The sequence below is a fragment of the Tenebrio molitor genome, chromosome 1, assembly GCF_963966145.1.
Source record: "Tenebrio molitor chromosome 1, icTenMoli1.1, whole genome shotgun sequence".
Lineage (NCBI taxonomy): Eukaryota > Metazoa > Arthropoda > Insecta > Coleoptera > Tenebrionidae > Tenebrio > Tenebrio molitor.
In genome coordinates this window covers 2,708,848-2,721,428 of record NC_091046.1, presented here as the reverse complement: position 1 = coordinate 2,721,428, position 12,581 = coordinate 2,708,848, and the positions used below count along the sequence as shown (strand labels likewise).

The window sequence follows — 12,581 nt, the reverse complement described above, 5'->3', positions numbered from 1 at the left end:
GTTTCTCATAGTCCATGGAAGTAGGTAGAGATTGATGGATTGTTTCATTTTTCCTTCTTGTTTTATCAATTTTTGAGGAAAATGATTCACACAAAAAAGATTGTCCCATTAGTCCATGGATTCTTGTTCTATGAATTTTAAGACCCTTTTCATTTTTAAAGTTCCTGTTGCACTCTTCACATTGAAAAACTAATTTATCTTCATAAATTGTATTTTGACATTTCTTGACATTTCCGAATTTTTCGTCAAGATTTATATTAACGTTCGAAGGACCTGCGTCGGTTAAATCTTTATCACTAATTTTCCAAGCTGGGAGCAGATTTATATTTATCTGCTTCGTAAAGACAAGTGTTTGGTAGAGTCTTTCTTTTAATACGTGATGTGAGACGTCACAACGCGACGATGACCAAAAGAATTCTTCAGGAAAAACTGCAGAAAGATCGCCTGTCGGTCTAAAATCCCATGCTCCTAAATTTATAACTAGATACAGTTACAGCGTTTTCATTTGTATTTCAGAAAACGTCAGCTGTAATTTAAATTAGTAAATTACTAAATTACTAAATCTGTTACAAGCCGTTGAGAGATGGACATCAACTTCGCAACGGATTCCAGAGAGGCACTGGACATGTTGACGAAGAGAAGAGGAGGAACCGCGCACACCATCCACAAAGAGCTGACGAGGATCGAGAATGAAAGCTCGGCGGTGAAGTTGTGATGGTCTTCCGACCAAAACAGGGGAAATCGCCAAGGCGGAGAAGATCGCGAAGAGGGCCAGAGAAAAACCAGAGGAGTTTCCGCAAGAGCGGGTCCCCATCACTGGGAGGATGCTCAAGAAAGATGCGACAAAGGCGTCCATGGTGAGGTAGCAACTCGAATGGGACCAGGGCGAGATAGGAAGAATGACCCATGGCATCATCGAGGTGGACACAAGGCTTCAAGTTTGGAACCACAAAGCGGTAGTCACGGCCCGTTCAAGGGGTACTTCCGGCGGTTCCACCTGTCTGAAAGCACAGGTGAGTGTCTCTGCTCCGCAGGTGCACAGAACACTTCCCAGCACGTTCTAGAAGAGTGCGAAGACCACGGGAGGAAGGAAGCCAGGGAGGGATTGAGAAGACGGCAGGAGGCCATATGGGGGGCCGTCCACTTCCGAGTGACCGGCCTCATCCAAGACGAGAAGGCAAGGAACTTGCCAAGCGAAGAAAATACATCGCAGCATCGTGTCCGCACGTCAACAAAATTCTTTGCAAAATTAGAGTACCTATATGCCATTCACGATGTTTTGGCATAAGGGGAGGCTATGATTTCATTTTTTAACGTTGGATACATGTTTGATTTCTGTCATCTCTGCTGTCACTAAAGTGTCTGACATGCGGACCTATCAAAATGAACGTAACATGTTGCCGAATTTACCGTAATCATAATTAAGCGACATTAAAACGTATTGATGGTGTTTGTATTAGACTGCAGAACATACTTTCAGTAAGTTACAGTGAAGTCAAGTTCTTTTTATGTATAAATTGAATCGTAGGTGAGTACAAGATAAATATGTAGCACGGATAGTGAAGGAAGAAACAACGACCCAATTGAAATGGCACAGGGGTTTTGTAAGACCTATTATAACTTCGCAATAGAGTTGTGAATTTATGGCTTGAGTCCATTTTTAAATGTACTCCTGAAATTTGCCAACATTTTTGTAGATATTGTGAAGAACTTATTTCGGAAGATTGGGCAAAATTAATGGGAAATCTTTCATTTGAAAACGTTCTTCCTTTAATAATTTCATTAGGAGAATCTGACTCGGAATTTGATTGGGATTTTGATGCAGGTAATGATGATTCAGAATTTTCTGATGAAATTATGGAAGTTGAATAGTTTTGTTCTTTTTTGTCATGGACGATGGGTGTATAAATATTTTGCAGAAAGATTCGAATAAAGTAAGGCCTAATAAGTAGGTACAAGATTTTATACAATCTAGTTCTAGGAACGTTTTGGTTAAAATGAAAAATTCATTGAGAAATTACTAATTGGTTGGTTAAGACACTGTATAGATGGGTTATCTAAGTGGTGCACAAATTAACAGGAGCCACTTTGTCTTTCGGTCCCGGTCCCTACTATTCTGTAGTCTGTTACTCTGTTCAAGTCAGTTTCCTGCGTGGAGGGAGAAAAGACTGGAGATGGCATTTCCTATGCTTCCCATGTTAAAAATCCGAACCCTCTAAAAGCACCTGCAACAACCTTTTATGACCCAGTCCACAATGCGCTAGATAAAGAAGCACAATGCGTCTGGAAGGAACGCAAAGGAAGCGATTGGCCTAGCGTCTATATTCAGAAACCTTTTATGACTCTGTAGTTTTCGCGGGCCGGTACACTTATTTGAATTAGTGCCATCTCCAGTCTTTTCTCCCTCCACGGTTTCCTGTTTTGTTAAAATGGATTAAAAATGTGTGAGTATTGTTCTATTGTAAACTAGTAAAACTGACAACAATACACTAGACAATGACGCGGTTTATAACCTCAAACTTAGAAAAACATAACCTAATTCAACAGACAGCTTTACTGCCAACTTAAATGCACTTTTTCCATGGCCTCCCCTTATGCCAAAACATCGTGAATGGTATATACGTGAGGAAAAATAATACACAGATGCTTGATGATTCATTCATTTTGAGGAGAAGATAGTCAAGAGATCTTCAAAATTACGCAGGTCGTGTCGGTTATAAATAAGATATTTATTGATGTAAATAATGAGTTGAGCAAAAATACAATAAAGCCACGAAGGCACACAATGATATTATCTGACTTGGGACGAGCCGCTCAGACTCAGACGGGATTGGCGTCAATGGATCGGTGGGAGCGGGATAGAGTTTTCCACACAAAGAAGTATATTTATCGTTACATGTCGAATTGAAGGGACAATTAGTGCATGGAGGTCCTTCGTCAAAGATGTGGTGTTTGTGTACATTTCCAGCTCTTTTATAATTGCATATCACCGCGTATTTGTACACACGGACCGTATTCTCCGGATTCCATACTCTTGCACATCCCACAAACTTCGTTTCCGCCCACACGAACGCTGTAAAGTGGCCAATACCGTCACCACTTTTAGGGCCTGTTCCATCGAACGGATCAAAAAACAATTTTGGACTGTCGATGAATCGCACTTCGTTGTACCTAAAATCTCGTCAAAATAATTACAAAATATGCAAATAAAACGATTCGTGTGCCCTTCACCCGCCTACTTACCAGTTCTCCATGTGTACCATATGCCTTTTCGGCACATTTGCACTATATCCTCCTAGGTTCTGCCCAACTGGTGTTTTATCATGGTAGATCCTGCACTTATCATGGCTCTTCACAAAGTACCCTCCGTAGCATCTGGCTATGTATTCGAGCTCTAAGTCGTAGTTTAAGACCATCATGTTACTAGCTGTCTTTCCGAACATGTATTGGTGTGTTTCTTTGCCAGATGCGAACATATTTCTTAATTCGTTGTGCTTATCGAGGACATCTTGACGGAATTGTACCAAGTCGTCCGTTAATAGAGTACGTGGTCCTATCAACTTACAATCGCATGCCGAATGTTTGTCGCCTTTGTGTTTGCAATTTGCATTAATGCTACAATAGTCGAATTTTGTAAAATCGAATTGTTTTGTGGGATTTTTCTCGAGCATGACAACAGTAGTCATGTCAGACTCTTCCTGGGATGCAGAGACACTCAACAACATCACAAACACAACAGCTCTCTTTAACATTTCTTATAATTCTAAAGTTTGTAAAGTTAAACCGACAACCCTTCGAAAATGTATAAATTATGTTAACTACGTTGCTATGGTATCTTCTCGCTAATGTCATAGATGAATTTTGTTGCTTCTAGATATGAGAAGCGCTCCAAGCTGAGAACAAATTTATATGTATTTATCTGCTTCGTAAGTACATACAAGTGTTTGGTAGACTCTTTCTTTTAATACGTGATGTGAGACGTCACAACTCGACGATGACAAAAGAATTCTTCAGGAAAAACTGCAGAAAGATCGCCTGTCGGTCTAAAATCCCATGCTCCTAAATTTATAACTAGATACAGTTACAGTTACAGTTGAACCATCCACAAAGAGCTGACGAGGATCGAGAATGAATGCTCGGCGGTGAAGTTGTGGTGGTCTTCCGACCAAAACAGGGGAATCGCCCAGGCGGAGAAGATCGCGAAGAGGGCCATAGAAAAACCAGAGGAGTTTCCGGAAGAGCGAGCCCCGTCACTGGGAGGATGCTCAAGAAGGAAGCGACAAAGGCGTCTATGGCGAGGTAGCAACTCGAATGGGACCAGGGCGAGATAGGAAGAATGACCCATGGCATCATCGAGGTGGACACAAGGCTTCAAGGTTGGAACCACAAAGCGGTGGCCACGGCCCCTTCAAGGGGTACTTCCTCTGGTTCCATCTGTCCGAAAGCACAGGTGAGTGTCTCTGATCCACAGGTGCACAGGACACTTCCCAGCATGTCCTAGAAGAGTACGAAGACCACTGAGAAGACGGCAGGAGGCCATATGGGGGGACCTTCCCCTTCCGAGTGACCGGCCTGACCAAAGACAAACTTCGACAAGTTCGCGGAGGAAACCAAAATGTAAGAGGAACTACTGGCCCGAGAAGAGAACGACGAGGAAAGCAGGTGAGATAAGGTATAAACTTTGTATATGTGAAGATGGATGAATGAGTAGGAGTGGGGAGTTCTAATTGGGTCCTTTGCAGGTTCCAAGGAGAGAAGTGGTGAGGCTTAACCTATTCGGACAGGCCGGCTGGGAAAGCATATACCAGATAGGGCCAGGCGAAGGAAATACATCGCTGCATCGTCTGCGCACGTCAACAAAATTCTTTGCAAAATTAGAGTACCTACGTGAGAAAAAATAATACTCAGGTGCTTGATGGGATGATTCATTGATTTTGATGAGGGGAAGATAGTCAAGAGAATTTGAAAATTACACGTGTCATGTTGGTTATAAATAAGATATTTATTGATGTAAATAATGGGTTGAGCAAAAATACAATAAAGCCACGAGGGCACACAATGATATTATCTGACTTGGGACGAGCCGCTCAGATCCGTTTTCGTGTGGGATTGGCGTGAACGGATCGGTGGGAGCGGGATAGAGTTTTCCACACAAAGACGTATATTTATCGTTACATGTCGAATTGAAGGGACACTTAGTGCACGGAGGTCCTTCATCAAACATGTGGCGTTTGCGTATATTTCCAGCTCTTTTATAATTGCATATCAGCGCCCATTTGTACGCACGTTCAGTATTCTCCGGATTCCATACTCTTGCACATCCCACAAGCTTCGTTTCCGCCCACACGAACGCTGAAAACTGACCAATACTGGCACCACTTTTAGGGCGTTTTGCCCCAAACTTATCAAAAAAAATCTCTGGACTGTCGATGGATCGCACTTGGTTGTACCTAAAATCTCGTCAAAATCATTACAAAATAGGCAAATAACACGATTCGTGTGCCATTCACCCGCATACTTACCATTTCTCCATGACTATCATGTGGTAGTTCTCCTCATTTGCACTAAATCCTTGTAGGTTCTGTCCAACTGGTGTTTTATCATGCGAGATCCTGCACGTGTCACGGCCCTTCACCAAGTACCCTCCGAAGCATCTGGCTATGTATTCGAGCTCTAAGTCGTAGTTGAGGACCATCATGTTACTGGCTGTCTTTCCGAACATGTGTTCGTTTGTTTCTTTGCCAGATGCGAACATATTTCTTAATTCGTTGTGTTTATCGATGATATCTTGACGGAATTTTACCAGGTCTTCCGATATTATAGTACGTGGTCCTCTCAACTTACAATCGCATGCCGAATGTTTGTCGCCTTTGTGTTTGCAATTTGCATTAATGCTACAATAGTCGAATTTTGTAAAATCGAATTGATTTATGGGATTCTTCTCGAGCACGTCAGACTCTTCCTGAGATGCACAGACACTCAACAACATCACAAACACAACAGCTCTCTTTAACATTTCTTATAATTCTAAAGTTTATACAGTTAAACCGACAACTCTTCGAGAATGTATGGTATTAATTAAGTTAACTACGTTGCTATGGTATCTTCTCGTAAATGTCATAGATGAATTTTGTTGCTTCTAGATATGAGAAGCGTTTCAAGCTGGGAACAAATTTATATTTATCTGCTTCGTAAGTACAAGTGTTTGGTAGACTTTTTATTTTAATACGTGATGTGAGACGTTACGACCCGACGATGACCAAAAGAATTCTTCAGGAAAAACTGCAGAAAGATCGCCTGGCGGTCTACAATCCCATGCTCCTAAATTAATAATCAGATAGAGCCACAGCGTTTTCATCTGTATTTCAGAAAACGTCAGCTGTAATTTAAATTAGTAAGTTACTAAATTACTAAATCTGTTACAAGCCGTTGAGGAATGAACATCAACTTCGCAGCGGATTCCAGTGTGGCACTGGACATGTTGACGAAGAGAAGAGGAAGAACCGCGCGCGCCATCCACAAAGAGCTGACGAGGATCGAGAATGAAGGATCGGCGGTGAAGTTGTGGTGGTCTTCCGACCAAAACAGGGGAATCGCCCAGGCGAAGAAGATCGCGAAGAGAGCCAGAGAAAAACCAGAGGAGTTTCCGGAAGAGCGAGCCCCGTCACTGGGAGGATGCTCAAGAAGGAAGCGACAAAGGCGTCCATGGCGAGGTGGCAATTCGAATGGGACCAGGGCGAGATAGGAAAAATGACCCACGGTATCATCGAGACGGACACAAGGCTTCAAGGTTGGAACCACAAAGCGGTAGTCACGGCCCCTTCAAGGGGTACTTCCGGTGGTTCCACCTGTCCGAAAGCACAGGTGAGTGTATCTGGTCCACAGGTGCACAGGACACTTCCCAGCACGTCCTAGAAGAGCGCGAAGACCACTGAGAAGACGGCAGGAGGTCATATGGGGAAGCCTTCCCCTTCCGAGTGACCGGCCTGACCAAAGACGAACTTCGACAAGTTCGCGGAGGAAACCAAAATGTAAGAGGAACTACTGGCCCGAGAAGAGAACGACGAAGAAAGCAGGTGAGATAAGGTATAAACTTTGTATATGTGAAGATGGATGAATGAGTAGGAGTGGGGAGTTCTAATTGGGTCCTTTGCAGGTTCCAAGGAGAGAAGTGGTGCGGCTTAACGCATTCGGACAGGCAGGCTGGGGGTATCTTCGAAAGCATATACCCGATAGGGCCAGGCGAAGGAAATACATCGCAGCATCGTGTGCGCACGTCAACAAAATTCTTTACAAAATTAGAGTACCTACGTGAGGAAAAATAATACTCAGATGCTTCATTTATTTCGAGGAGGAGAAGATTGTCAAGAAAATTTCAAAATTAGACATGTCATGTCGGTTATAAATAAGATATTTATTGATGTAAATAATGGGTTCAGCAAAAATACAATAAAGCCACGAGGGCACACAATGATATTATCAGCTCAGATCCGCTTTTGTGTGGGATTGGCGTGAATGGATCGGTGGGAGCGGGATAGAGTTTTCCACACAAAGAAGTATATTTATCGTTACATGTCGAATTGGAGGGACAATTAGTGCACGGAGGTCCTTCATCAAAGATGTGTTGTTTGTAAATATTTCCAGCTGTTTTATAATTGCATATCAGCGCCCATTTGTACGCACGTTCAGTATTTTCCGGATTCCATACTCTTGCACATCCCACAAGCTTCGTATTGGCCCACACGAACGTTATAAACTGACCAATACTGGCATTACTTTTAGGGCGTTTTCCCTCAAACTTATCAAAAAGAATCTCTGGACTGTCGATGGATCGCACTTTCTTGTACCTAAAATCTCGTCAAAATAATTACAAAATATGCAAATAACACGATTCGTGTGCCATTCACCCGCTTACTTACCATTTCTCCATGATTTTGATGTGGTAGTCGTCCTCATTATCATCAGCAAATCCTGCTATGTTCTGTCCAACTGGTGTTTTGTCATGCGAGATCCTGCACTTGTCACGATCCTTCACAAAGTACCCTGCGTAGCATCTGGCTATGTATTCGAGCTCTAAGTCGTAGTTGAGGACCATCATGTTACTGGCTGTCTTTCCGAACATGTGTTGTGTTCGTTTGTTTCTTTGCCAGATGCGAACATATTTCGTAATTCGTTGTGTTTATCGATGATATCTTGACGGAATTTTACCAGGTCTTCCGATATTATAGTACGTGGTCCTCTCAACTTACAATCGCATGCCGAATGTTTGTCGCCTTTGTGGTTGCAATTTTCATTAAGGCTACAATAGTCGAATTTTGTAAAATCGAATTGATTTATGGGATTCTTCTCGGGCACGTCAGACTCTTCCTGAGATGCACAGACACTCAACAACATCACAAACACAACAGCTCTCTTTAACATTTCTTATAATTTTAAAATTTGTAAAGTTAAGCTGACAACTTTTCGTGAATATAAAAATTAAGTTTACCACGTTGCTATGGTATATTCTCATATGTTTCACCAAGTCATTGGCACCGCGTTTGGAATGAGTCATTTCATTTTGTCCCCATTGATATCTGTTTCCCTAAAATGTTTAGCACAAGCACGGCTGCTTTTGCGAATTCTTCACACTTCGATTTTTAAAATCTCTTTCCAAATTGGCATCATTTGATGGAAACTTAAATACAAGTATGTACTACGTAATTTGAAGAAGAAGACGCATAATTTGAGTTGCAATTTGGAACATTTTTAAATCAGTTTGACGAATTTTACCAAGGAGTTGTCAAAATTTATTTTATTTGTTACTAAATTGTAAACGTCATTTATTCGAACTGTCACTTGACGTTGAAAAGTCATTTTAACTGGCTAGTAGCGTTAAATTGACAGCAGACCAGTTATGAATTTAACAAGTTAGTAGAGAAATTTGAAATTTGGAAAGGATAGTAGCGTTTTTAACATTTGAACATTTTTATTTCTTTGTTTCATACAAATTAAAATTAAATGTACAATTAGAATTTCCGCTAATGTCGAACATTCCTGAAGCGGAAGTGAATTCGCTCGTCATTGGACAACTAATTGTAGAACCTCCCGAAGTGGAAGCCACATTTGTCGAAGTGGAAGCCACATCTGTTGAGTTTCGTCCAGGAAACATTTTTTTCGCAATTTCAATTTTTTTATTGATAGAATCATCCACATAACCTTCCGCAATTCCACTACTTTTCCATCCTCCCGCACGTTTTAGTGTCAAAATATCTCCACCTGCATCCACAACCATTGTTGCTGCTGATCGGCGAAATGAGTGACCTGTGTATAATTCAGGTTCTTGTAGCCCTAAGTATGTTGCAATTTTTTTCGGTACACCGCCAATAGTGTGCTGGCCAACATTGAGGGAAATACATTTGCCATTACGGTAGGTTAAAAAGAAACGTAATTGGTCTGCTTGACGAGGACGAAGAGCTGCATATTTTCTGTACAAAACACAAGGTTGAAAACTGCAGCCCTCATCTGTGATCGTAAATCTCCTTGTTGTTAAATTCTTTGTATTCCGTAAAGTGACGATAATATATTTCTCAACATCTTCTACGTCCTTCACCGTCAACGAGAGAAGCTCGTCACACCGGCAAGCACCAAAAATTCCAAAAATTGTAATCACTTTATATAACAACCAATAGTCATCAGGAGCTTCAACAAGAAATTTTTCCACTTGCTCTTTTGTTAAAACCCTTGCCTTCTTCGGCACGTAACGCTCATTCTTTCTCTTGAGAAAAGCAATTACCTTATGAAATCTACAAATGTCAAGTTAAAATATCACTTTTTTGACAACGTCTGTAATAGGAAAACAAACCTGCGAACTTCAGCATTTTCTTTAATTTCCAGGCAGCTTTTTAACATGGACCATTTCGACCACAAAGAATTGGGGCTAAATTTGTCTGATAGTTGGTGAAGATACACCAAAAGAACGTCTTCCGTTACACCAGTTACGTTATTGTTTTTCTGCCAATTTTTAAATTCTTCATATTCTCGTTCATATCTTGCTAAAGACTTCGCTGGCAGTAAACTGGAAGCCACGTTTATAGCTTCCTTTTTGATTTCTTCTGGCACGTTCATTTGAGAAAAAATCTTGACGGAAATAAACAATTTGAACAAACGGCGCGTTGTCATAGTAATTGTACTTCTAAGGTTTCTGAGTTTTGAGCAATAATTTGGAAGAAAACAGAATTTGATCATTTTTAATTTTATTTAGTTGTTTACAATTTAGTAACAAATAAAATATTATACAAGACACGCCAGGTAACTGGTTTTACTGGCTCAAGGAGGTAACTGACTCGTCTTCGACTCGTCAGTTATATCCTCCATTCGCCAGTAAAAACCATTTTACCTGGCTTGTAATGTAAAATACTATTAAACCAGTGGAACGGCCATAGCAACACAGTTTCATGGGTTTCCCCGCCTGATATCAAAAAAGTGTCAAAATATGAGAAAAAAATTACAATTAATGTCTTACAACATGATGATAGGTTACGATATTTACGACCGTTTTACAATGGAGCATTTTCCATTGCGGCAAAGTATGATTTTGACGACCAGTTTTTTTTTTGCGACAGTATACAGGGTGTCTCAGCTAAGACTTTCGAGCCTAATATCTCGGCTCAGGGACGCGAGGGTCGCGGGTTCAATTCCGACCCAGGGCGAAATTAAAAAATTAAAAAAAAAAAAAGGCTATATTCTGTCTCGTGATTCGGAAGTCACGTTAAGCCATTGGTCCCGGTCTATTGAGTTGGTCATCATGCCCCTCATAGATTTGTAAACCAGTCCTCGACTGTGTAACAAATTTTATACCTAATAAAATTTAAAAATGTCATTTTAACACATGTTTGCTTGATCGAAAATTATGCGCGATTATTATTAGATTGTTAAACATTAAAAAATAGGGGTCTACACAAATAACTAAGTAAATCACTTGTCTGATTCAACGAAAAGATTAGATTTTGTCGTTAAAAATTTAATGTAAAATTTGAAGGTATTTGAGCAGTTACCTTTTGAAACAATTGATGATTAATGGCCAAGCAACATTTTGTACACCCTTTAAAGTGTGTCAAAATTGGGCGCGCTTAATTAGAAACGTCAAGTTCTGAAAATTTATATTCTAAAAATAGACTACAGCGGAAGAAATTTTGTTTTGTTTTGCTCGGAGCTAATCGTAGTAGTCATGTCAGATTGTTGTTCTTCCTGAGATGCACAGACACTCAACATCACAAACACAACTATCCTTTTTTGTAAAATCGTATCAAAATGAAGTCATTTATACAGTAATTTGCGGGCGTAAATAATGCCTTTTGCGCCCTAAGGCCTAAAAGAACAACAATTAAGTTTAATAGCTATTTTATTTGTTGCATCACATTGGCAACCAACAACATAACTTGATTTTTGAGAACGAATCATGTCATTTATTTTTTCAAAGCTTTAAGGATGAACTGGAGTAACATTGAAAAATGGCGAAAATTGCTCAAAATTGGTACAATAGTTCTATCCATGCTAAAGTACTGTGCCAAATTAAAAAAAAATTGATTGAGGAATTTTAAAGTTATAACCTTTTAAAGTTTCGGGATATTTTACACGCGTTCTTATGAGAAATCGATCAATGCTCGTATATAAATTGAAAAAAAACATATTTCAAAATGGCCAATTTCTCTTAAATTTTTCACACATAAAGTATCGATATCGTAGAATTTTCTAATGAATTTACAAAAAAAGTTGGTCGAGGATTTTCCATGTAATCGCTAATTACATGTGGAAAAACACGGTTTTTGAGGTTATGTACTATTCCGGACACGGAATCTTGACCACAACTGACATTTATCTGACAAATATGTGTGAACTGGCCTTCATTGAATATAACCCAACCAGAGAGAACCCAACTTTTGACTCGATAATGCCATTTCCCTGCTTTTTTGATGTCACAAGAAAAACTTCAAAGTGATTTTTAATAATTGTCATTTATTAATGACACTAATGACTGGCTTACATCAAAATGCATATAATTGACGTCGGTATGCAATATTACACTCATATCGCACGTTTTACTACAGTTAACGTTAAGATCTTTAACAGAAATGCAATGAAAATTGAATTCAGTGTGCTTCTGTTTACTTTTACGTACAGTCTTAGTCAAAAGATTGTAAAATCACATGTAATTATCTAAATATCAAGAAAATAAACACAAAATTTACTTGCACTGATTACAATTCGTTTCCAAAAATTAAAAACTTTTTTTTCAAATATTGATTCCTCGTAATAAACGTTTCATAGCATTATAAGAATTCCGCAACTTTTTGCTGAGATTGTTACTACAGTTCATCCTTAAGGTGGATTTAAATGATTTATGATTTTACAAAAAATAATGTTTGCATTTCGGGCGTGAACGGTGATTTTGGCCCTTTGCCGTCTTATAATCGCCTCCTTCACGCCCTTAATACAAAATAGTTATTTTTATATTAAGTGCTCGAAGAGAGTGTCTTTTGTGCATGAAAAGGTCTTTTAGGCCGAGACGAAGGTCGAGGCAGTATAAGCCTTTGAATGCA

General features: G+C 39.9%; 2 protein-coding genes across 2 annotated transcripts; both read right to left on the bottom strand.

Annotated features, from left to right (window-relative positions):
- Positions 1–2,710: 2,710 nt before the first annotated feature.
- On the bottom strand, positions 2,711–4,035 carry LOC138134950 (venom allergen 3-like). Its single transcript, XM_069053559.1, has 2 exons — positions 3,244–4,035; positions 2,711–3,171 (listed from the first exon to the last, which is right to left on the bottom strand). The coding sequence occupies exons 1-2, from the start codon at positions 3,750–3,752 to the stop codon at positions 2,730–2,732; spliced, it is 951 nt and encodes a 316-aa protein (XP_068909660.1). The 5' UTR covers positions 3,753–4,035; the 3' UTR covers positions 2,711–2,729.
- A 948-nt stretch (positions 4,036–4,983) lies between these two features.
- On the bottom strand, positions 4,984–6,714 carry LOC138134955 (venom allergen 5-like). Its single transcript, XM_069053565.1, has 2 exons — positions 5,523–6,714; positions 4,984–5,450 (listed from the first exon to the last, which is right to left on the bottom strand). The coding sequence occupies exons 1-2, from the start codon at positions 6,014–6,016 to the stop codon at positions 5,003–5,005; spliced, it is 942 nt and encodes a 313-aa protein (XP_068909666.1). The 5' UTR covers positions 6,017–6,714; the 3' UTR covers positions 4,984–5,002.
- Positions 6,715–12,581: the final 5,867 nt, after the last annotated feature.

Bases quoted from the DNA above. Each gene is read 5' to 3' on its own strand.
- LOC138134950 (XM_069053559.1), bottom strand. From the start codon at position 3,752: ATGTTAAAGAGAGCTGTTGTGTTTGTGATGTTGTTGAGTGTCTCTGCA. The intron at 3,172-3,243 runs GTAAGTAGGCGG...ACGAGATTTTAG, and splicing joins ATGGTACACATGGAGAACTG to GTACAACGAAGTGCGATTCA.
- LOC138134955 (XM_069053565.1), bottom strand. From the start codon at position 6,016: ATGTTAAAGAGAGCTGTTGTGTTTGTGATGTTGTTGAGTGTCTGTGCA. The intron at 5,451-5,522 runs GTAAGTATGCGG...ACGAGATTTTAG, and splicing joins ATGATAGTCATGGAGAAATG to GTACAACCAAGTGCGATCCA.